We start from the raw sequence: 24,948 nt of genomic DNA, 5'->3' as shown, positions 1-24,948 counted from the left end.
CCAGGAGTTTATATAACGTGCTGATAGAATCGACTCAGATGTGACCGGGTTGAATTATCTTTTTAAAGTAAATATTTCAATCAGCAAAATTACATCGTATGTATGATGCACAACGTTAATGATGTTATTTTAGGTCATGAAGAGCTTTCACGATGGTTTCTGTGTGATTGTTGATGAATTTTGATGCGATGGTTGGTGCTTCGTAGCTCAAAGTCTGGATCAATCCACTGAGCTGTTATCTTAACATGATCTTTATATATCACACGATCGGATCGGCTACATTTGGGAAATATCGACCGATTGCCGATCGCATAGTTTGATTAAAAATCGGCCGATACCGATTCATAGCCGATCGATCGTCCCATCTCTAGTTAACATACTATTATTACTACGACGACTACTACTAATAATAATACATAAAAGAGTATGTTGAATCTCATAACTAGAGAGGTAAAAGTTTGTAAGCTCTCTTAATATTATTTTGGCTCTAAGGTGTTGAAATATATAGATTTAAATACTTAATGCTCAGGGAATTCAGCTGTCTTAATACTTATGGCTCAGGGACTTTGGTCCCAATGTTTAAGACTGAGTGTGTCAAATCATATATGGTTTAGGAATAACATGTTGGTTCTGTCAGGACGGCGTATTAAAAGAGGCGAATGGATGAGATTTGTGATGTTTTTATTATTTATGGTTCAGTGTATTTAAGTGTTAAATTTCACCACAACTGTTTCATAACCACATTTATAGAGAAGTGATACTAATCACAGCAAATCATTTTCTATTATAAAATACAACGTATCATTAAATAACCATTTATTAAAAATAATAATCATACTGATTTATTACCATTACAATCGTATTAATCCCTTCTACACCCGCAGCATTACTGATGTAAATTTAATATAAAAATTAACATGATAAAACATCATTGTGATCACAAAACGTTCTACATTCTACCTACGTTTTCTCTCACAGGTACAAGACGAGTTCATATGTGGATCTGTATCACACACAGAGAGTCACTCACCGACCCCCATCATACCCTGTATCTGTACAGGCACCATCAACCAACAAGGAGAGACCACGAGTGCAGCAGTTAAGCAAACTTTCAACGGTTTCACTCCAGTGTGAATGTGCTGGTGTGTATTCAGATTACTCTGACAATTAAAACTTTTCCCACACTGTGAAAACTCATGCGGTTTATCTCTAGTGTGAATGCGCTGGTGTACTTTCAGATTACTTTGTTCATTAAAACTCTTCCCACACTGTGAGCACTGATACGGTTTCTCACCAGTGTGAATGCGCTGGTGTCTTTTGATAACACTTTCATGAATAAAACTCTTCCCACACTGTGAGCACTGATACAGTTTCTCTCCAGTGTGATTGCGCTGGTGTATTTTGAGATTACCCTGTGTACTAAAACTCTTCCCACACTGTGAGCACTGATACGGATTCTCACTAGTGTGAATGCGCTGGTGTCTTTTGATAGCACTTTCATGATTAAAACTCTTCCCACACTGTGAGCACTGATACGGTTTCTCTCCAGTGTGATTGCGCTGGTGTATTTTGAGATTACCCTGTGTACTAAAACTCTTCCCACACTGTGAGCACTGATACGGTTTCTCTCCAGTGTGAATGCGCTGGTGTATTCTGAAAACACCCTGTGTACTAAAACTCTTCTCACACTGTGAGCACTGATAAGGTCTCTCTCCAGTGTGAATGCGCTGGTGTATTTTGAGATAACTCTGGAACTTGAAGCTCTTCCCACACAGTGAGCAGACGTTTCCTTCTTCCTGTGTGGGACTGAGAGAGGTGTTAATGCTGACAGTACCAGAGGACGTTTGCTGATTACTGGAGCTTCTGGTGGGCGTCAGATCCTCATGTTCAGTCTTAATCTTCACCAGCGCATCATATTTATCATGGTTGCAGCTCTTGATGTGATTGTGGAGGTGATTTTGGGTTGTAGAGGAACGTGGACACGAGGAGCAGGAGGAATCCTTGTTCAGTTCTGAAGCAGAAAATAATCAAATACATTTATAACATTATAAATAATAAAATACATTTATAACGTTATGAATAATAAAATACATTTATAACGTTATGAATAATAAAATACATTTATAACGTTATGAATAATAAAATACATTTATAACATTATAAATAATAAAATACATTTATAACATTATAAATAATAAAATACATTTATAACATTATAAATAATAAAATACATTTATAACATTATAAATAATAAAATACATTTATAACGTTATGAATAATAAAATACATTTATAACGTTATGAATAATAAAATACATTTATAACGTTATGAATAATAAAATACATTTATAACGTTATGAATAATAAAATACATTTATAACGTTATGAATAATAAAATACATTTATAACATTATAAATAATAAAATACATTTATAACATTATAAATAATAAACTACATTTATAACATTACAAATAATAAAATACATTTATAACATTATAAATAATAAAATACATTTATAACATTATAAATAATAAAATACATTTATAACATTATAAATAATAAAATACATTTATAACGTTATGAATAATAAAATACATTTATAACGTTATGAATAATAAAATACATTTATAACGTTATGAATAATAAAATACATTTATAACGTTATGAATAATAAAATACATTTATAACATTATGAATAATAAAATACATTTATAACGTTATGAATAATAAAATACATTTATAACGTTATGAATAATAAAATACATTTATAACATTATAAATAATAAAATACATTTATAACATTATAAATAATAAAATACATTTATAACGTTATAAATAATAAAATACATTTATAACGTTATAAATAATAAAATACATTTATAACGTTATGAATAATAAAATACATTTATAACATTCTGAATAATAAAATACATTTATAACGTTATGAATAATAAAATACATTTATAACGTTATGAATAATAAAATACATTTATAACATTATAAATAATAAAATACATTTATAACATTATAAATAATAAACTACATTTATAACATTACAAATAATAAAATACATTTATAACATTATAAATAATAAAATACATTTATAACATTATAAATAATAAAATACATTTATAACGTTATGAATAATAAAATACATTTATAACGTTATGAATAATAAAATACATTTATAACGTTATGAATAATAAAATACATTTATAACATTATAAATAATAAAATACATTTATAACATTATAAATAATAAAATACATTTATAACATTATAAATAATAAAATACATTTATAACATTATAAATAATAAAATACATTTATAACATTATAAATAATAAAATACATTTATAACATTATAAATAATAAAATACATTTATAACATTATAAATAATAAAATACATTTATAACGTTATGAATAATAAAATACATTTATAACATTATGAATAATAAAATACATTTATAACGTTATGAATAATAAAATACATTTATAACGTTATGAATAATAAAATACATTTATAACGTTATGAATAATAAAATACATTTATAACGTTATGAATAATAAAATACATTTATAACATTATAAATAATAAAATACATTTATAACATTATAAATAATAAAATACATTTATAACGTTATGAATAATAAAATACATTTATAACGTTATGAATAATAAAATACATTTATAACGTTATGAATAATAAAATACATTTATAACGTTATGAATAATAAAATACATTTATAACGTTATGAATAATAAAATACATTTATAACATTATAAATAATAAAATACATTTATAACATTATAAATAATAAACTACATTTATAACATTACAAATAATAAAATACATTTATAACATTATAAATAATAAAATACATTTATAACATTATAAATAATAAAATACATTTATAACATTATAAATAATAAAATACATTTATAACGTTATGAATAATAAAATACATTTATAACGTTATGAATAATAAAATACATTTATAACGTTATGAATAATAAAATACATTTATAACGTTATGAATAATAAAATACATTTATAACATTATGAATAATAAAATACATTTATAACGTTATGAATAATAAAATACATTTATAACGTTATGAATAATAAAATACATTTATAACGTTATGAATAATAAAATACATTTATAACATTATAAATAATAAAATACATTTATAACATTATAAATAATAAACTACATTTATAACATTACAAATAATAAAATACATTTATAACATTATAAATAATAACATACATTTATAACATTACAAATAATAAAATACATTTATAACATTATAAATAATAACATACATTTATAACATTATAAATAATAACATACATTTATAACATTATAAACAATAAAATACATTTATAACATTATAAATAATAACATACATTTATAACATTATAAATAATAAAATACATTTATAACATTATAAATAATAACATACATTTATAACATTATAAACAATAAAATACATTTATAACATTATAAATAATAAAATACATTTATAACATTATAAATAATAAAATACATTTATAACATTATAAACAATAAAATACATTTATAACATTATAAATAATAAAATACATTTATAACATTATAAATAATAAAACACATTTATAACATTATAAATAGTAAAATACATTTATAACATTATAAATAATAAAATACATTTATAACATTATAAATAATAAAATACATTTATAACATTATAAATAATAAAGATTGTTAGTAAATGTTAAACTGAGATCCGATGCTAAAGTCCTGTAACGTGATTCATCCTGCATTCATCATTTCCTGCTCACACTGATCTGCATGAGCACAATACAAGCTTTCACTGTATGATGCTTCATCCCAGGTGCCTCTGATTCTATTCAATACAAATATCTTACTGAGTTCATCTTCATCTTCAGCTTCTTCCTTCTTCACAGGCTTCATCTGGAAACCTCCATCCTGTTGGTCCGCTGGGGTAAGATGTTCCTCAGAGGTGACGAGTTCCACAGGGATTATGGATCCTTTATCTGAAACTCCATCAATATGAGAAGAAGAAACTCAACAACTGGAGGAAACTGGAGGTTGTGGGTTTGATTTTCCAATCACAAATAAATCCTAGTTAGATTAAAACTTAAATCCAGACTGGAGTGTAGCAGCACAGGACAGTACGGTACAGTACAGGTTCTAATCCCACTATCCACATTCTCATATTATTTCTACTGATTAGTGACTCCAATACTAACCACACTGTACTGTACCATACTGTACTGTACCATACTGTACTGTACCATACTGTACTGTACCTCAATGTACTGTACCACACTGTACTGTACCATACTCTACTGTACCATACTCTACTGTACCATACCGTACTGTACCATACCGTACTGTACCACACTGTACTGTACCACACTGTACTGTACCACACTGTACTGTACCTCACTGTACTGTAACACACTGTACTGTACCACACTGTACTGTACCACACTGTACCATACTGTACTGTACCACACTGTACTGTACCACACTGTACTGTACCACACTGTACTGTACCTCACTGTACTGTACCATACTGTACTGTACCATACTGTACTGTACCATACTGTACTGTACCTCACTGTACTGTACCATACTGTACTAACCACACTGTACTGTACCATACTGTACTGTACCATACTGTACTGTACCTCACTGTACTGTAACACACTGTACTGTACCTCACTGTACTGTACCTCACTGTACTGTACCACATGTACCATACTGTACTGTACCACACTGTACTGTACCTTACTGTACTGTACCGTACCACACTGTACCGTACCACACTGTACCATACTATACTGTACCGTACCATACTGTACCGTACCACACTGTACCATACTATACTGTACCGTACCATACTGTACCGTACCACACTGTACCATACTATACTGTACTGTACCGTACCACACTGTACCATACTATACTGTACCGTACCACACTGTACCGTACCACACTGTACCGTACCATACTGTACCGTACCATACTGTAGCGTACCACACTGTACCATACTATACTGTACTGTACTACACTGTACTGTACCATACTGTACTGTACCACACTGTACTGTACCATACTGTACTGTACCTTACTGTACCGTACTGTACTGTACTACACTGTACTGTACCATACTGTACTGTACCACACTGTACTGTACCATACTGTACTGTACCTTACTGTACTGTACCGTACTGTACTGTACCTTACTGTACTGTACCGTACCACACTGTACTGTACCACACTGTACTGTACCACACTGTACTGTACCACACTGTACCATACTATACTGTACCGTACCACACTGTACCGTACCATACTGTACCGTACCACACTGTACCATACTATACTGTACTGTACCGTACCACACTGTACCATACTATACTGTACCGTACCACACTGTACCGTACCATACTGTACTATACCACACTGTACTATACCACACTGTACTGTACCACACTGTACTGTACCACACTGTACCATACTATACTGTACCGTACCATACTGTACCGTACCACACTGTACCATACTATACTGTACTGTACCACACTACCATACTATACTGTACTGTACCGTACCACACTGTACCATACTATACTGTACCGTACCACTGTACCATACTATACTGTACTGTACCGTACCACAATGTACCATACTATACTGTACCGTACCACACTGTACCGTACCATACTGTACTATACCACACTGTACTGCACCATACTGTACTGTACCACACTGTACTGTACCATACTGTACTGTACCACACTACTGTTTGTTTGTTTTTGTTTATTGCCATTCCAGCTCAGTGTGGCTATGTACATGGCATTTTACGAGTGGGGGAAAAAAAAAAAAAAAAAAAAAAAAAAAATAATAATAATAATATATATATATATATATATATATATATATATATACATATATATATATATATATATATATATATATATATATATATATATATATATATATATATATAAAATAAAAGTGGTAGGTTTAATTTAGTTTAAAATTGTTATATTATATTTGATTTTTAATTTTTAGATGATTCAAGAAATTTAGTATTTTTTGTGGATTATGTTGAAAAAGATCTTTCATGTTAGTGTCTTTGTAGTATATTTTCCTGCTATTGTCAATAGCTTGACATTCTGTCAGTATATGTTTTATTGATAATTGTGTTTGACAGTACTGGCAATTTGGTGCCTCTTCCCTCAGTAGTAGGTGTCTATGCGTCAGTGCTGAATGTCCTATACGGCATCTTGTTAGAACTGTTTGATCATGTCTTTTCGATGGATAACGAGTTTGGGTACTGTTAAGTTGTGGTCTTATTTCATAGAGTTTGTTTGCTGTGTTGCTATCCCATTCTTCTTGCCATATGTTTTTGCAAAGTGTTCGAATTATATAGAAGGCATCAGTGGGTGGAACGTAACACCAGGTAATTTGTTTTTCAACAGCTTTTTTTGCCAGGTTATCTGCTTTTTCATTTCCTTGAATATCGCAGTGGCTGGGGATACAGCAATATGTGATGTAGACTCCGTATTTTCTAAGATCTTTTTCTATGGCTAAGATCTCCAAGATGACTGGATGATCTGTTTGTAGTGATGTCATTGCTTGTAGACAGGATTTTGAGTCTGAACATATTAAAAACAATTTGTGTGTGCTAATTAGAATTTAGTTCATGGCTAGTAGAATGGCGTGAGCTTCTGCTGTAAAAATAGAGCTGTATTGGGGAAGGCGTATGCTTTGTTGATAGTTTGATGTATAGATTGCTGCTCCTACATGTGATTCCGTTTTTGATCCATCAGTATAGATAATTTGGTGGTTTGGGTGCATTTCTAAGATTGTCATGTATTTGCTTTGATAAGTTGTGGGGAGGGTATCCTGTTTTGTATGTTTATTTAGTTTGAAGATTACTTTTGGTTTTATGACTTTCCATGGGGGTATCAGAGGACATTTTGTGTGTTTTTTTGGGATGTTTATAGTCAAGTCAAGTCAACTTTATTTATATAGCGCTTTTTACAATAGACATTGTCTCAAAGCAACTTTACAAAATCCAGGACCAACAGATACAAAAAAAAAAAGCTTCTAGATGGGTTTTTATACGAAGTCCTAGTGGCTTGATGAAATTTCTTCTGGTTTCATATAAGTGGTGGTAATGGTTCTGAAAGAGAGATTGTTGAGCTGGGTTTTCTTTATTCCCTTGGTTCTTTAAGGCATATTGTAAACCTACTCTTAGTCTTCGGATGTGTAAAGGTGGTTCATCTGCTTCTACATACAAGCTTTCTACGGGTGATGTTTTGTATGCTCCCTAAGTCAATCTAAGCCCTTGATGGTGAATAGTGTTGAGAGGTTTCAAGTAAGATGGTCTGGCTCCTCCGTAGATTGCACTTCCATAATCTAGGCGTGAACGGATTAGCGTGGTGTAGAGAAGTTTTAGTAGTTGAGTATCTGAACCCCATCTTGTATTTGCCAGTATTTTTATGATATTCAGCCTCTTTGTGCACTTGATTTTAAGTGATTGTATATGAGGGATAAAAGAGAGTTTATTATCTAGAATTAATCCCAAAAATCTAACTGTTTTTTCTACTTTTATAACTTCTCCATTTAGAGTTAACAAAGGAGCCGGATGTAAGGATCTTAATTGGCAGAAGTGATTGCAGACAGTTTTGGTTTTTGACAGTTGGAAACCATTTTGTGATGTCCATTTTTCCAGGCGGTTTATTGCAAGTTGTAGTGTGCGTTCAATTTGTGGCATGTATCGTCCTTTGCTACAGATGCATAAATCATCTACATATAAGCAAGTCATGATGTTGGGAGGTATGTGTTGAGTAATGTTATTTATCTTGAAGTTGAACAGTGTTACTGATAGGATGCCGCCTTGTGGAACTCCTTGTTCTTGGGTGTATAGGTCAGATAAGGTGTTATTGACTTTGACTTTTCTATTTTTTAAGTAGTTTGTAATGAGTATGGGTAGGCGACCTCGTAGTCCCATTGTATGTAGGTCTTCTAGGATTCCATGCCGCCAGGTTGTGTCATATGCCTTTTCAATATCGAAAAAGACTGCTACAATGTGTTGTTTATTTAGAAAACCATCTCGGATGTAACTTTCCATTCTGACGAGAAGATCAATTGTGCTTCTATTTTTCCTAAAACCACTCTGATATTTATTAATAATGTTATTGTGTTCCAAAAACCATACAAGCCGTTGGTTTACCATTCTCTCTAAAGTTTTCCCTAGACAGCTGGTTAAAGCAATTGGTCTATAACTGCTTGGATCTTTTGGGTCTTTCCCTGGTTTGAGAAATGGTATGACGATTGCTTCTGTCCATTTCAGAGGGTAATTGTTGGAGATCCAGATTTTGTGTAGATAGCTCAATAAGGTGTTTAAATGAAAATCTGAAAGGTGTTTTAGAAACTGGTAGTGGAGGGTGTCTGGTCCGGGGGCGGTATCATGTGATTTATTTATAGCCATTATGAGTTCTTCGAGTGTAAATAGTTTGTTGTAGGGCTCTGTGTTTTCTGACATGAAGTTAATAGTTACTTTTTCATGTAATTCTCTAATTTTGTTAAAGTTCGGGGTGTAGTTTTCTATAGAGGAAACTGACTGGAATCTTTCGGCAAGGACATTAGCTATTTCTTTCTCTGTGGTTAGTAGTTGTCCCTTTATTTCGATATGTTGTATCTGTGGTTGTTTTCCTTTACTCTTCATATGCCTTATCATATTCCACACTGTCTTGGAGGGTGAACTGGCATTTAGTTGAGATACAAAATTTTCCCATGTATTTTTCTTGGTTTGGTTGATTATTTTTCGTGTTCTTGCTCTGTGCATTTTAAGGTTGATTAGGTTTTCTGTAGTAGGGAATTTGTTAAAAATCTTTTCCGCCTTTTTCCGGGCTTTAATTGCTATTTTGCATTCGTTGTTGAACCATGGGTTATGTGGTCTTTTGGGTTTGGCTGATGTCATCGGAATGGCCTGGACTGCTGCTTCTATGATGGTTTTGGTGATTTGTTCTATCGTGTATTGTGCGGTTTGGTTGAGATTTTTTAGTTTTTCTCCACAAAGTATATCAAACTTGACCCAGTCAGCTTTTTTTAGTTGCCATCTCCTTGTGGTTTGTGTTTTTGTCTTGGATATAAATTTTATTTTGATTGGGAAGTGATCGCTTCCACAGAGGTCGTCTAGTTTCTCCCAGATTGTGTCGAGATAGATCTCTGGTGAGCAAAAGGTAAGGTCTATGGCTGAGTAGGTTCCATGACTGGGGTGAAGGTAGGTGTTTTCTCCATTATTTAGAAGGCATAGATCATTCGTTGTTATAATCTGTTCTATGGTTCTTCCTTTTGCATCTGTCTTCTTACTTCCCCATAATACGTTGTGGCTGTTAAAGTCGCCCATAACAATATAGGGTGTGGGTAGTTCTTTAAGAATGTTTTCTAGTTTTGTATGGGGGTAGTGTCTATCTGGCGGAAGGTATATAGAACAGAGGGTGATGGTTTTATGTAATGTTATAAGAACTGCAGTTGCTTGGATATCTGTTTGAAGGTGTATTGGGCTGTGAATTATATTTTTTTTTATAAGAATTGCTGCTCCTCCTGTTGGTCGGTGAGAGTCTGGACCTGGTGAGTTGTACATTATGTAACCTTTTAGGTGTGTTGTATTTTCAGCTTTGAGCATGGTCTCTTGTAAACAGTAGGCTATTGGATTTATTGTAGTGGATAGCCTTTGTAATTCTGAAAAGTTTGCTTTGATTCCTCTGCAGTTCCATTGGATTATGGTGTGTTACATCAGGTGGGTAGTATTGGGGGTTTCTGTCTTTGTCTATCTTTTGGTGACTGACTTCGAGATTTGATTCTCGGTTTTTCGATCATCTCTATGTCCTTCGGTTCATCGTCTTTGGTTTTATTCTTTTCTCAACTTTGCTTCTTTTCCATACTTGATTTCTCCTTTATCTTGCTTCTAGGATCTGTTTCTGTTGACTTTGTTTCCTGGTTAGTTGTTTTAGGTTTTTCAGTGGTTGTCTTCTGTAAACTTATAGGTTGTGGTTTTTCTCCTCTCACCCAGGTGATGTTAGTTTGACTATCTCTGTTAATCATTACTTTTGTTTTTACTATATCAGCAAAGGATCTTTCTAACTTGAAATCTAGTCTGTTTTCGACCATTTTTCTTGCTTCTGGGTAGCTAAGTTTCTGTGCTTGTCTAATTTTTTGTATTTCTTTTTCTTTATTCCAGATGGGACAGTCTTTAGAAGCTGCACTGTGATTTCCTTTACAGTTTGCGCATTTTGGTGGGTTTTGGCACCCTGGGCCATGTTCTTTTTCACCACAGTTGTAGCAGATGGCGTCTCTTCTGCAAACTGTGGATCCGTGACCATACTTCTGACATTTATAGCATCTGAGTGGATTGGGTATGTATAAGTTTACTTGTACTTTTAAGTAACCGATTTCTATTTTCTCAGGAGGATGTGGTCTGTTGAAGGTGAGAATGTAGGTGTTTCTTTTAATTGTTCTCTCTTGGCATTTTATAATAATGCGTTTTACATTGGTAATCCCTTGGTTAGATAGTTCAAATTGTATCTCTGTTTCTTCCATGTCTTCCAGCTCTTTGGTCCGGATTACTCCTTTGCTGCTGTTTAAGAAAGGGTGTGGTTGGGATTTCATCCGTATTCCAGCAAGTTCAGTTGCGTGCAGCAGGTTATCTACTTGGTTTTTTTTAACACATTCGACTAGTATCTGTCCAGTTCTTAGCTTTTTTGTATTCTTTACTGTTCCAGCTATTCCCATGATGGCTTTGTGTATTGCAAAAGGTGATAGTTTGGTCAGTGACATTTCTGATGATATAGATTCTAAGAGTACAAAGCGTTGCCAGTTGTCGCTAAGGTTTAGATAGTTTTCTGAGAGTCCATAAGTCTGTTCCGTGTCCATTTGTTTTCGTTTGTTAGTTAGTTTATCCATGTTTGTAGTTTTAGAGTTTCATCATCCCTGCTCCCCACCCACCTCGGAGTCCAACAAGGGGGTACACAGAGCCACGGATATCCTCTGGTTGTGCACCAGGGCTACAGGAATGATATACGCGAGCAACCACGAGGTGTTAAATTGGTACTCGCTTGACCCTTGGCAAACGCCTTCTGGGGTTCGTGGGAGTACTGAGGTACTCAGACCAGGAAACCCCAGGGCATGACTTGACCAGCCGATTGATTGGAGCGGGCCACTCCAACCTCCCGTCTATGTGAATTCGGGGCCAAAGTGTTGTGTTGGGCATGTGGGAGCCCCAGCTGCCACTGCCCTCAAACACCAGGATCCCTTCCTCCACAGACACGGGTCGCACCCTACGGCAAACGGGGCGCCCCATTTGTTCGCTTCTTACGAACAGCAAGGGGGTGCTGAGAACCTATTCTATTCCGGGATTCTCACGGAAGGGATTTGGTTGTTCTGTCTCCACAATGTCGGGATATCTACTGTTTTAGGTATCCTGTTGTTGTGGAAGGCAGTATTAATCTGAGAAACAGGACATTCTCCGGGAGAGCCACAACCACACTACTGTACCACACTGTACTGTACCACACTGTACTGCACCACACTGTCCTGTACCTCACTGTCCTGTACCATACTGTTCTGTACCACACCGTACTGTACCTCACTGTACTGTACCACACTGTACTGTACCTCACTGTACTGTACTGTACCTCACTGTACTGTACCTCACTGTACTGTACCGTACTGTACCATACTGTACTATACCTCACTGTACTATACTGTACCACTGTACTGTACCTCACTGTACTGTACTGTACCACACTGTACTGTACCTCACTGTACTATACTGTATCACTGTACTGTACCTCACTGTACTGTACCACACTGTACTGTACCTCACTGTACTGTACCACACTGTACTGTACCACACTGTACTGTACCACACTGTACCACACTGTACCACACTGTACCACACTGTACTGTACCACACTGTACTGTTCCACTCTGTCTGGAGAAAATGTGTCATATTGCTCCACATTTACTTACAGTAGTAACCTCCATCTTCATCTTCTTCCTTTTTTATTAGTTTCTCCTGGAATCCTTCATGCTGTAGATCTACAGGAGTGACGTTTCCCTCTTCTGCTGACTGCATTATTACAGATCTGATAAACAGACAGATAAATAAACTTTATTTCTCCTTAAAGGGAAAAATTTGGGGAAATACTCAAGACTGTTTTAACTGGCTTTGTCAGATCATGGTTTAAATACAAATGATCCAGGTTTGGAAGTGTTTAGGAGAATCAGGCAGTTCTCCCTCAGAAACATTGGGGTTGTAGATGTAAACATGAATGTGGTGGCAAAAGAAAAAACCCTGAAGTGAGGGGTAAATAACTGAGAACAAAGCTAAAATAACTCAGTGGTAACTCAGTACTTAAAGTACTAAACTAGTATTCAGAAGGGTACTGGTTCTAGTCACACCTCTGCTAGGCTGCCACTGTTGGAAAGGTCTTTAACCCTCCATTGCTCGCTTGTATTTAGACATAATTGTAAGTTGATTTAGATAAACGCGTCCAGTAACTACCCAACTAGCACGATAGATCTGGGCCTATTCCGGTTCGGCGGTGTCGGCTGTCTGTCGGCTCGGCACCCCGCATCTGGCCCGAATATGGCTGCATGTCGGCTGACTGAGACTCAAAGCAACTTTTTTAATTCAATATAATAGTTGTATATGTATGTGTAAAATTATTTTACAGTCGTTTGATAAGCTTGTTTGACTTGAACCAGACGTACGTACTCTAAGCCATGATAACTGTTTATAACAATGATAACTGATAAGTGATTTTTAACTATTTTTAACCAGGAACAGACAGAATCAGTTCACTTCTTTCTTTCATAACAAAAGAGCCTTTCCATTTTATTTTGGTATTCAGGTTTTACTGTAATGCTTTTAAGTAACTTTTTTTTCTTATATTCAAGTTAAGCTGCTACACAGATTTCTGTTCATGTTTAGTGTATCACTGCATTAAAAAAATTTTTTCTTTGAATGTAAAGTTTAAAGTAAAACTGTAATTATCTCAATCATTTTGATTTATTTTGTAAAAATACAAAAACATTAAGCAATAGTTTGGATGCAGCATTTTTCCCTTCAGCACTGCAGAGCTATTCAGTTGTTAAACATGTACACTGGATTAATTTGGATAACTGTAATGTACTTGAAGTGTGCACTGTGTGAACAGTATTATCTAGTTCTTATCTAGACAATATCTAGAAAATACAAGTATCGGTTTGAGAATCTGTATCAAAATTAATAATCTGGATCGGTATCGGGAACAAAAAAAACGTGATCGGGACATCCCTAGTTTATATTTCTGCAGTGACTTTTTGTGCACCCCTGAGTCCAGCTCACTCAGCCACCTTGTGTTATTTGTCCTACACTGATCTTGGTAAGATGTTTACAAAAGCTGCTTTTATCATCATACAGTTTGAAAGACATTTTCAGGATCGATTAGGGATAATGTACTGTACACTCACTGTAAAATATCATAATCATAAAGCACATTATCATGTCTAAAGCACATATTTCCAAGTTTGCGCTTATGTTCCTCAGCCTACTAAAGGCACTGTTTATTCTGCTCTAGCACTGTTCTGGAAACTGCTTTTCGTGATGCCACTCCTGCTGCCTGAGTAAACCAATAAACCATTTTAACCAGGTAAACATATTTAAACTACAGTTACTTTTTTCTTATTCAACATTTCTTTTCCATCATTAAGTAGAACTGAAAAATTTGAATAAGATCCACATTGATCTGTGAAAAATAGTTTTTGTTTTCATTCCAGAATTACAGACCAGTGTCAGGAGGCAGGAGATCAGCAGTCAATTATGGCAGGACAAAACATTTTTATAATAAATAAAAATACTTGAAATAAAATATTGAAAAATTTATTTTGGCGTACATTTGTTTTCTTCTGTTACTGTTTTAATTGTACTCTATTATTATTATTATTACTTGTAATTATAATAAGGTATATATATATATATATATATATATATTACAGAGTATTTTCATAGCAATAAGAAGCAAGAACAGTTGTAGTAGTCCCAGTAACCATTACAGGTTACATATGGCTGGGGAAAGCCTTTTAAAAATCTACTGTAGGCCAGAACTGGGCCACACATTTTTTGCTAGCTGGGTAGGCTACTGATTTTTGTAGCTGTAGTTGTAGTTGAATACCCCTAATATAGTCAATATTACTATTTAATTCTACTCTATTTTATTAACTCTATCAGTATTATAGCTGTCGTACATGGGGATCAAATCTTTTCTTAACTCGATGAGTTTCGATAAAACTACAGGAATAACCTGTAAACAAAGCTAAAAGACCTCGATGTGTTTCAGTACAAAAGTTATATTTAATAATAAAATAATAAAAACTAAATTCCGATCAATTGATTCATTTTGCTGGACCGGTTTAAATGAATCGGTTCATCAGTACTGAATCATGTGTGATGCTAACAGTTAGCGGAGCAGCTAGCAGTTTGTGTGTTTATATAAGACGGGAGTTAAAGCTCCTCAAATCCTCACAGTGATGTTTTATTATAAACTCTAGTTTTATTATTAATTAGAATGTACTTAATCAAACAGTAATAAATAAATAAACATCCTACTTACAGATGATTCACGTTAAACCAAACACAGCACCGGGTTCAGCTGCTTCTTCTTCTTCTTGAGTTCAAGTATGTATCTCTGCAGACCGGAGAACCGTGAGTAGGAGGGGCTTATGCCGCAAGTGGGCGGATATCAGCGAAAGAACGTCTTTGCAAGACAGGGTCCTAAAGGAGTAGGATTCAATGAATTTCCGGTCTTAACCCACTATTTAATATGCAACTTTCACATCGGAAACATAATAAAAATACAATTAAAATAGTATATGTTACCTGTTATTGTTCAAATATCATTGTCAGGTTAAAGGTACAAGTTAAATAAAATGCATTTACATTCTGATTTTGGATAAGAGGTATTACTAAACAATATTAGTAATAGCATACACCAATCAGACATAACATTATAACCCCCTTCTTGTAAATCTAAAACCCAAATAATTAACCTTTAAGAGGTCCTTAATATTCTAACACATTTGTCCCTAAGGACAAAAAATTGCCTCTTTGCAAAACTGCTGTAAAAATATTATGCATGAATATAAAACTTTTAAAACTACTTCTGCCTGAAATATACATATCAAATATTACTTTTTTAACCTTTTAAATGCTGGTATGTTTACATAAAAAAAAAACATTTACATTTAAAAAAAAAAACTAAAATAATTTCCATAAAATACATTTCAAGGAGCATTTGATTCTTACTGTTATTAGGCCCTGAGATGGGTCAATGATTGGCAGCAACATTGATTTTTTTTTTTGTGGTTTTTTTGCAGTGTCAGATTAAAAGAAAAAGTCACACTCAAGGCCAAAAAATTACTACTTCCCAAAAACTGCTGTAAAAATATATATAGGGCGAGAGAGAGAGAGAGAGAGAGAGAGAGAGAGAGAGAGAGAGAGAGGGAGAGAGAGAGAGAGCAAGTAAGTTAAATTACTACTGCAGCAGCTGATGAGCATAGAAGACGCCCTCTCTTTTTGATGTGTGGGGCATTTCTCCCACCTTGTGCGGTGTTTCGTGCTTAGGAGCAGCACATCCTTGTCCAGTCAAGGAATAAGTGACCAGTGTGTGGGTCTTCATAAAAGCAAAGGTGGAGGAGAAGAGCGCTCTTGCTCTTGCCTGGAGCAACTGAGGGGAAGCTCAGGCTTGTGTCTGTGAATTGTGCCAATCAGGGCCAGTTTCCATCTGAGCAGCTCCTCTGCCAGTGTGAAGGAGGTGAGAAAATTGTCACAGGTAATGATGTGTCCCTGGAGCCATCCTCGCACTCAGAGTGCATGATCAATTCCAGCACCTCCTGACTTGCCATCTCCTGACCACTCCTGGTCAAGATTTATGAAGTTGGACACACACCGTTATCCAACATCAATAGTGATACACTTTTCAAGACACTTAATATTTCTTTTTTCACACACACACACACACACACACACACACACACACACACACTATTATCCAACATCAATAGCGACACACATATCAAGGCACCCTTTTAGAAAACAGTAAAAATTGTGAAATGTTGCTGCATGCTTTAAAAGGGAAAAAGTAGTGCCAACTGTTATAAAAATATAGAAATAAAAAATTGAAATCTAGTAGTTCTAAATGAAACTTTAACCTAAATGAAAACATTAGTTTATGTTTAGATGAATGTGGGTTAAAAATAGCATTTTCAATGGTTTTCAATTTTGTCCTTAGGAACAAATGTGTCAGTTTTTGTGTAGCTTAGTTATTTTAGGCTAATTTAAGGAATTGACATAATTCTAAAATTTGTTAAAAATGAATAACCTCTGGCAAATATGAGCTGTATTTATTCAACACAGCCAAAATGGTTTGAATAAAAAAATGGCTCTTAAGGGTTAAGTTGGACTAGGGTTTTGATGATTATGCTTTCATATAGTTCATTTCAGAAAGAAGTTAATTACAGTGTGTTCAATTATTATATAACTTTTGTATTAATAATAGATTATTATATCTCTACTTGATATTAGTGAGTCCATTGTGCTTTCATTAGAGAAAAAAAGTGTACACTGTTACACTTCCATATATTTACAGGCAATTCCCATGGGTTCCTCCCCACCCATATTAACTTTCAAATCTTTTTATAAAAAGGGAGTAGTAGCCTATATGTATGCAGACATTTTCCCCCTTGTAGAACACATTTTATGTGGTCTCAAATAAAAATGTTTACCTTTTTTATTTTATGATCACACACAGACAGTTTTGAATCATACTGTATAACATATCATTGGAATATTTATATGAATATAAAACGCTTAACGGAAACTTGTGGAATGGTTTTGTAACACCCGTTTTGAGTTGTACCACCCACTTTTTGTATAAGCCCCTCCCACTTGCGGGTATCCTCCCACTTGCGGTATAAGCCCCGCCTACTTGCGGCGGGCTCCGGTCTGCAGAGATACCCTTCTCCTTGAGTTTGTCTGGTTGTGAAGAAGCTGCAATACTCACCTGCGCCACTGGAGGATGAATCGCTGTTGTTCACATGATCTATAAATCAGATTTATTTCATTTATAGCAACTTCTTACACTTCTAACTCATTTACTTTGGCAGTAATAGCCCAGTGGTTAAGGTACTGGACTAGTAATCAGAAAGTTGCCGGTTCAAGCCTCACCACCACTATGTTTTAACGCCAAAAATGCTAGCTTGTACGTTAAACTAATTATCTAGCCAGCAATACATAAATATGAAAGCAAAAGTCTTCTTCTTCTTCTTCTTTCGGCTTTTTCCCTTTTTCAGGGGTCGCCACAGCGAGTCATCCTCATGATCGCTCATTGATTTGGCACAATTTTTACGCCGGATGCCCTTCCTGACGCAACCCTCCCTAATTTATCCGGGCTTGGGACCGGCACTACAATGCACTAGTGCATCTAGCGACTAGGTATCTATAGGACAATTCAGTGTTTCCAATTAACCTGGTGGCATGTTTTTGGACTGTGGGAGGAAACCGGAGTACCCGGAGGAAACCCACGCGGACACGGGGAGAACATGCAAACTCCGCACAGAAAGGACCCGGACCGCCCCACCTGGGGATTGAACCCAGGACCTTCTTGTTGTGAGGCGACAGTGCTACCCACTAAGCCACCGTGCCGCCATGAAAGCAAAAGTCTATCAAAGATAATTTGAAACATACATCTAAATGTAACTTACATTTATATTATGAATACGATACAAACCATCTAACAATATAGCCGAGATATATTACATACATGAGATTTGATTCGATGACGTTAGTTAGCTATGCGGTATAAGTATTTATATTTCTGCAGTGACTTTTTGTGCACCCCTGAGTCCAGCTCACTCAACCACCTGTTATTTGGCCTACACTGATCCTGGTAAGATGTTTACAAAATCTGCTTTTATCAACATATTGTGGCGCCGGCAAGTATGAAGGGAGGGGTGTTGGACCTTATTTAAAGACAACCATTCATACACATAGACATTCACACAACAGACAGACAAACATATAGCTGCCTATCCAGCCCTTACCGCAGCCACCCCATCCCCAACACTGGGCTACACGGCTCCGGTAAGCCTGGATACCACGGCCGCAAGGCTTTCTGGGTAAAGCCTGTGCCGGCCCCCCAGTGGCGACACTACAATATACTGTTTGAAATACATTTTTAAGATAGATTAGGGAAACTGTACGCAAGCACTGTACACAACACTGTAAAATGTTATCATCAAAAAATCACAGAATCATGTCTAAAGCACATATTTACATGTTCTTACATGTTCTTCAGCCTACTAAAGGCACTGTTTATTCTGCTCTAGCATTGTTCTGGATACTGCTGGTAGTGATGCCACTCCTGCTGCCAGAGTGAACCATTTTTAACCAGGTAAACATATTTAAAGTAAAATTACTTTTTTTCTTCAACATTTCTTTCCCATCATAACTGGTGCAGCAGTTATTTTTAACTGGAACTGAAAATTTTGAATAAGACAAATAAGATCCACATTGGTCTGTGAAAAATAGCATCAAATTCTGTTTTTGTTTTCATTCCAGAATTAAAGAACAGTGTGAGATCAGCAGTCAATTATGGCAAGACAAAACATACTATTTTTTGGCAAACTTATAATAAATAAAATACTTAAAATACTTGGTGTTTTCTTCTGTTACTATTTTAACTGCTCATTATATATTTTTACTTATAGTTAATTATAATAAAGTATATATACAAACCCAATTCCAATGAAGTTGGGACGTTGCGTAAAACATAAATAAAAACAGAATACGATGATTTGCAAATCCTTTTCAACCCATATTCAATTGAATACACTACAAAGACAAGATATTTAATGTTCAAATGGATAAACTTTATTGTTTTTTGCAAATATTCACTCATTTTGAATTTGATGCCTGCAACACGTTCCAAAGAAGTTGGGACAGGGGCATGTTTACCACTGTGTTACATCACCTTTCCTTTCAACAACACTCAATAAGCGTTTGGGAACTGAGGACACTAATTGTTGAAGCTTTGTAGGTGGAATTCTTTCCCATTCTTGCTTGATGTACAACTTCAGTTGCTCAACAGTCCGGGGTCTTCGTTGTAGTATTTTGCGCTTCATAATGCCACACATTTTCAATGGGAGACAGGTCTGGACTGCAGGCAGGCCAGTCTAGTACCCGCACTCTTTTACTACGAAGCCACGCTGTTGTAACACGTGCAGAAGGTGGCTTGGCATCGTCTTGCTGAAATAAGCAGGGACGTCCCTGAAAAAGACGTTGCTTGGATGGCAGCATATGTTGCTCCAAAACCTGGATGTACCTTTCAGCATTAATGGTGCCTTCACAGATGTGTAAGTTACCCCTGCCATGGGCACTAACACACCCCCATACTATCAGAGATGCTGGCTTTTGAACTTTGAACTGATAACAATCCGGACAGTCCTTTTCCTCTTTGGCCCGACGTCCATGATTTCCAAAAACAATTTGAAATGTGGACTCGTCAGACCACAGGACACTTTTCCACTTTGTGTCAGTCCATCTTAGATGAGCTCGGGCCCAGAGAAGCCGGCGGTGTTTCTATGTGTTGTTGATATTTGGCTTTCACTTTGCATGGTAGAGTTTTAACTTGCACTTGTAGATGGAGCGACGAACTGTGTTCACTGACGATGGTTTTCTGAAGTGTTCCTGAGCCCATGTGGTAATATCCGTTACAGAATGATGTTGGTTTTTAATGCAGTGCCGCCTGAGGGATCGAAGGTCACGGGCATTCAATGTTGGTTTTCGGCCTTGCCGCTTACTTGCACAGATTTCTCCAGATTCTCTGAATCTTTTGATGATATTATGGACTGTAGATGATGAAATCCCTAAATTCCTTGCAATTGCACATTGAGAAACGTTGTTCTTAAACTGTTGGACTATTTGCTCACGCAGTTGTTCACAAAGTGGTGAACCTTGCTTGTGAACGACTGATTCTTTCGGGGATGCTCCCTTTATACCAATCATGACATTTACCTGTTTCCAATTAACCTGTTCACCTGTGGAATGTTCCAAACAGCTGTTTTTTGAGCATTCCTCAACTTTCCCAGTCTTTTGTTGCCCCGTCCCGACTTCTTTGGAACGTGTTGCAGGCATCAAATTCAAAATGAGTGAATATTTGCAAAAAAAACAATAAAGTTTATCCGTTTGAACATTAAATATCTTGTCTCTGTAGTGTATTCAATTGAATATGGGTTGAAAAGGATTTTCAAATCATCGTATTCTGTTTTTATTTATGTTTTACACAACGTCCCAACTTCATTGGAATTGGGGTTGTATTTTACAGAGTATTTTCATAGGTAATATCTCAACGTGCTTACAAGAGATGTAAATACACTGAGTGCTTAATGTGTGTACATTCGTCTTCTTATTATTACATTAGTAGTGGTAGGACTTCTTAATAAGAAGCAAGAACTGGGCCAGAACTGGGCCATATTTGGCCCGATAATGGTTGTTCTGGCTAGCAGGTGGTTATTGGCCCGATAATGGTTGTTCTGGCTAGCAGGTGGTTAAGTGTTGGCTTATTGCTGGCAGTCATGGCTGGGATCTGGGCAGCCGTACACGGGCCAGAATCAAACCGTCATTCATTTTGACACCGGGCCAGGTCCGGCTGCCAGATGTGGGCCGACACAAAAAGTTCCCGGCCATACATTTTTTGCTAGCTGGGAAGGGCCTTGCTCAACGGCCCAACAGTGGCAAACTGGCAGTGGTGGGGCTTGAATCAGCAACCTTCTGATTACTGGTCCAGTACCTTAACCACCAGGCTACGACTGCCCTTCTTGCTAATCCAAGGCATCTTTGGTCATTCTGTGTTCGTACTTCGGCCTAAAATGTGTGTTCACTACAGCAATTTCAATCCTTTTTCTGTTCTTAACACCGTACCTACAGAACACCTCTGTATCACCTCTATTACCTTCACCAGCATGCTCCCAACATTAACACTGTTAACCTGGACCTCGTAAATCTCATTTTTGATCAGCAGATTACATTTGGTAAAGGTTTTTCACTGTACACACTTCCAAATGCAACCATCCATATTTACACAGTCTTGGGATCCCTGCACCCCCAAAGGCTTGGTTGCTAACATACTCCTAGTACTTCTACTACTACCACTATTACTACTAATAATAATAACAATACTTATGTCTCAGGGGATTTGGTTGTCCCAATGCTTCTGACTAATAACTGGCAAGAAATAACATGTTGGCTCTGGCAAATATTGAAGGAGGTAAAAGTTTGAATGAGGTTGACTTGACCAGTGCAGCGACTGGATTGGATTTGTGATGTTTTTATTATTTATGACTCAGGTGTATTTGAGTCTTAAATTTCACCACCACAACTGTTTCATAACCACATTTATAGGGAAGTGATACTAATAACAGCAAATCATTTATTAAAAATAATAATCATACTGATTTATTATCATTACAATCATATGAATCCCCTCTACACCCGCAGCATTACTGATGTAAATTTAATATAAAAATTAACATGATAAAACATCATCGTGATCACAAAACATTCTACATTCTACCTGATCGTTTTCTTTCACAGGTACAAGACGAGTTCATATGTGGATCTGTATCACACACAGAGAGTCACTCACCGACCCCCATCATCCCCCGTCTCTGTACAGGCACCATCAACCAGCCAGAAGAGACCATGAGTGCAGCAGTTAAGCAAACTTCGACCCTCCCTCCCTGGACGAGCCGATTATTTTCTGTATAGGCGCCTCACTAGCTGATAGCAGAGCTGAGATTCAAACTCATGAGTTGAAAAGGCATTGCCCCACACTGGTGATTTTTAGAGATTAATACAGTTTCTCTCAGCTGTGAATGCTCTGGTGTTTTCTGAGATGACTCTGTCGATTAAAACTGTTCCCACACTCCGAGCACTGATATGGTTTCTCTCCAGTATGAATGTGCTGGTGTCTTTTGAGATGACTCTGTTGATTAAAACTCTTCCCACACTGTGAGCACTGACATGGTTTCTCTCCAGTGTGAATGCGCTGGTGTTTTTTTAGAGAACTCTGATGACTAAATCTTTTTCCACACTGTGAGCATTGATATGGTTTCTCTCCAGTGTGAATGCGCTGGTGTCTTTTAAGATGACTCTGATTATTAAAACTCGTTCCACACTGGGAGCACTGATACGGTTTCTCTCCAGTGTGAATGTGCTGGTGTCTTTTGAGAGCACTCTGATTATTAAAACTCGTTCCACACTGGGAGCACTGATACGGTTTCTCTCCATTGTGAATGCGCTGGTGTATTTGAAGATTAATCTGTGTAGTAAAACTCTTCCCACACTCTGAGCACTGATACGGTTTCTCACCATTGTGATTGCGCTGATGTCTTTTAAGATGACTCTGTTGATTAAAACTCTTCCCACACTGTGAGCACTGATATGGTTTCTCTCCAGTGTGAATGTGCTGGTGTCTTCTGAAATTTCTCTGTTGATTAAAACTTTTCCCACACTGTGAGCACTGATACGGTTTTTCTCCAGTGTGAATGCGCTGGTGTACTTTAAAATTACTCAGTGTAATAAAGCTCTTTCCACACTCTGAGCACTGATACAGTTTCTCTCCTGTGTGAATGCGCTGGTGTATTTTAAGAGCACTCAGAAACCTGAAACTCTTCCCACACTGTGAGCAGACGTTTCCTTCTTCCTGTGTGTGACTGAGAGAGGTGTTAATGCTGACAGTACCAGAGGACGTTTGCTGATTACTGGAGCTTCTGGTGGGCGTCAGATCCTCATGTTCAGTCTTAATCTTCACCAGCGCATCATCATATTTATCATGGTTGCAGCTCTTGATGTGATTGTGGAGGTCATTTTGGGTTGTAGAGGAACGTGGACACGAGGAGCAGGAGAAATCCTTGTTCAGTTCTGAAGCAGAAAATAATAAAATACATTTATAACATTATAAATAATAAAATACATTTATAACATTATAAATAATAAAGATTGTTAGTAAATGTTAAACTGAGATCCGATGCTAAAGTCCTGTAACGTGATTCATCCTGCATTCATCATTTCCTGCTCACACTGATCTGCATGAGCACAATACAAGCTTTCACTGTATGATGCTTCATCCCAGGTGCCTCTGATTCTATTCAATACAAATATCTTACTGAGTTCATCTTTATCTTCAGGTTCTTCCTTCTTCACAGGCTGGAAACCTCCATCCTGTTGATCCTCTGGGGTGAGGTGTTCCTCAGAGGTGACGTGTTCCACAGGGATTATGGATCCTTCACCTGAAATTCCATCAATATGTGAAGAAGAAACGCAACAACTGGAGGAAACTGAAGGTTGTGGGTTTAGTTACCAGAAATAGATACGACTTAGATTTAATCCAGACTGGAGTGTAGCAGCACAGCACAGTACGGTACAGTACAGGTTCTAATCCCACTATCCACATTCTCTCATCATTTCTACTGATTAGTGACTCCAGAACTAACTGTACTGTACCACACTGTACTGTACCACACTGTACTGTACCATACTGTACTGTACCATACTGTACTGTACCATACTGTACCACACTGTACTGTACCATACTGTACTGTACCTCACTGTACTGTACCATACTGTACTGTACCACACTGTACTGTACCATACTGTACTGTACCTCACTGTACTGTACCATACTGTACCACACTGTACTGTACCACACTGTACTGTACCTCACTGTACTGTACCACACTGTACTGTACCACACTGTACTGTACCATACTGTACTGTACCATACTGTACTGTACCACACTGTACTGTACCTC

General features: G+C 36.1%; 1 protein-coding gene, 1 long non-coding RNA gene and 1 pseudogene across 2 annotated transcripts in view; 1 reads left to right on the top strand and 2 right to left on the bottom strand.

Moving 5' to 3' along the window:
• Positions 1–16,676, bottom strand: part of LOC134335862 (zinc finger protein 271-like) — a 49,497-nt gene extending 32,821 nt beyond the window's left edge. Inside the window, exons 1-5 of the mRNA XM_063018474.1 lie at positions 16,615–16,676; positions 15,693–15,853; positions 13,069–13,184; positions 4,917–5,045; positions 1,125–2,011 (exon numbers count right to left, since the gene is read on the bottom strand). Of these exons, the coding sequence (XP_062874544.1) occupies positions 1,125–2,011; positions 4,917–5,045; positions 13,069–13,174 (1,122 nt within the window). The 5' untranslated portion in view covers positions 13,175–13,184; positions 15,693–15,853; positions 16,615–16,676. The remainder of the gene's footprint in view (positions 1–1,124; positions 2,012–4,916; positions 5,046–13,068; positions 13,185–15,692; positions 15,854–16,614) is intronic.
• Positions 14,395–14,963, top strand: LOC134336226 (uncharacterized). The gene is made up of 3 exons (XR_010015699.1): positions 14,395–14,465; positions 14,661–14,732; positions 14,860–14,963. It is a non-coding gene; the product is annotated as an uncharacterized LOC134336226 (long non-coding RNA).
• Positions 16,677–22,530: 5,854 nt separating the features above from the next.
• The window catches only part of LOC134302988 (zinc finger protein 721-like), a 76,783-nt pseudogene continuing 74,365 nt past the window's right edge, over positions 22,531–24,948 (bottom strand).

The sequence above is a fragment of the Trichomycterus rosablanca genome, chromosome 2 (genome assembly GCF_030014385.1).
Source record: "Trichomycterus rosablanca isolate fTriRos1 chromosome 2, fTriRos1.hap1, whole genome shotgun sequence".
Taxonomy (NCBI): domain Eukaryota; kingdom Metazoa; phylum Chordata; class Actinopteri; order Siluriformes; family Trichomycteridae; genus Trichomycterus; species Trichomycterus rosablanca.
This window is presented reverse-complemented; position numbering and strand designations above follow the sequence as displayed.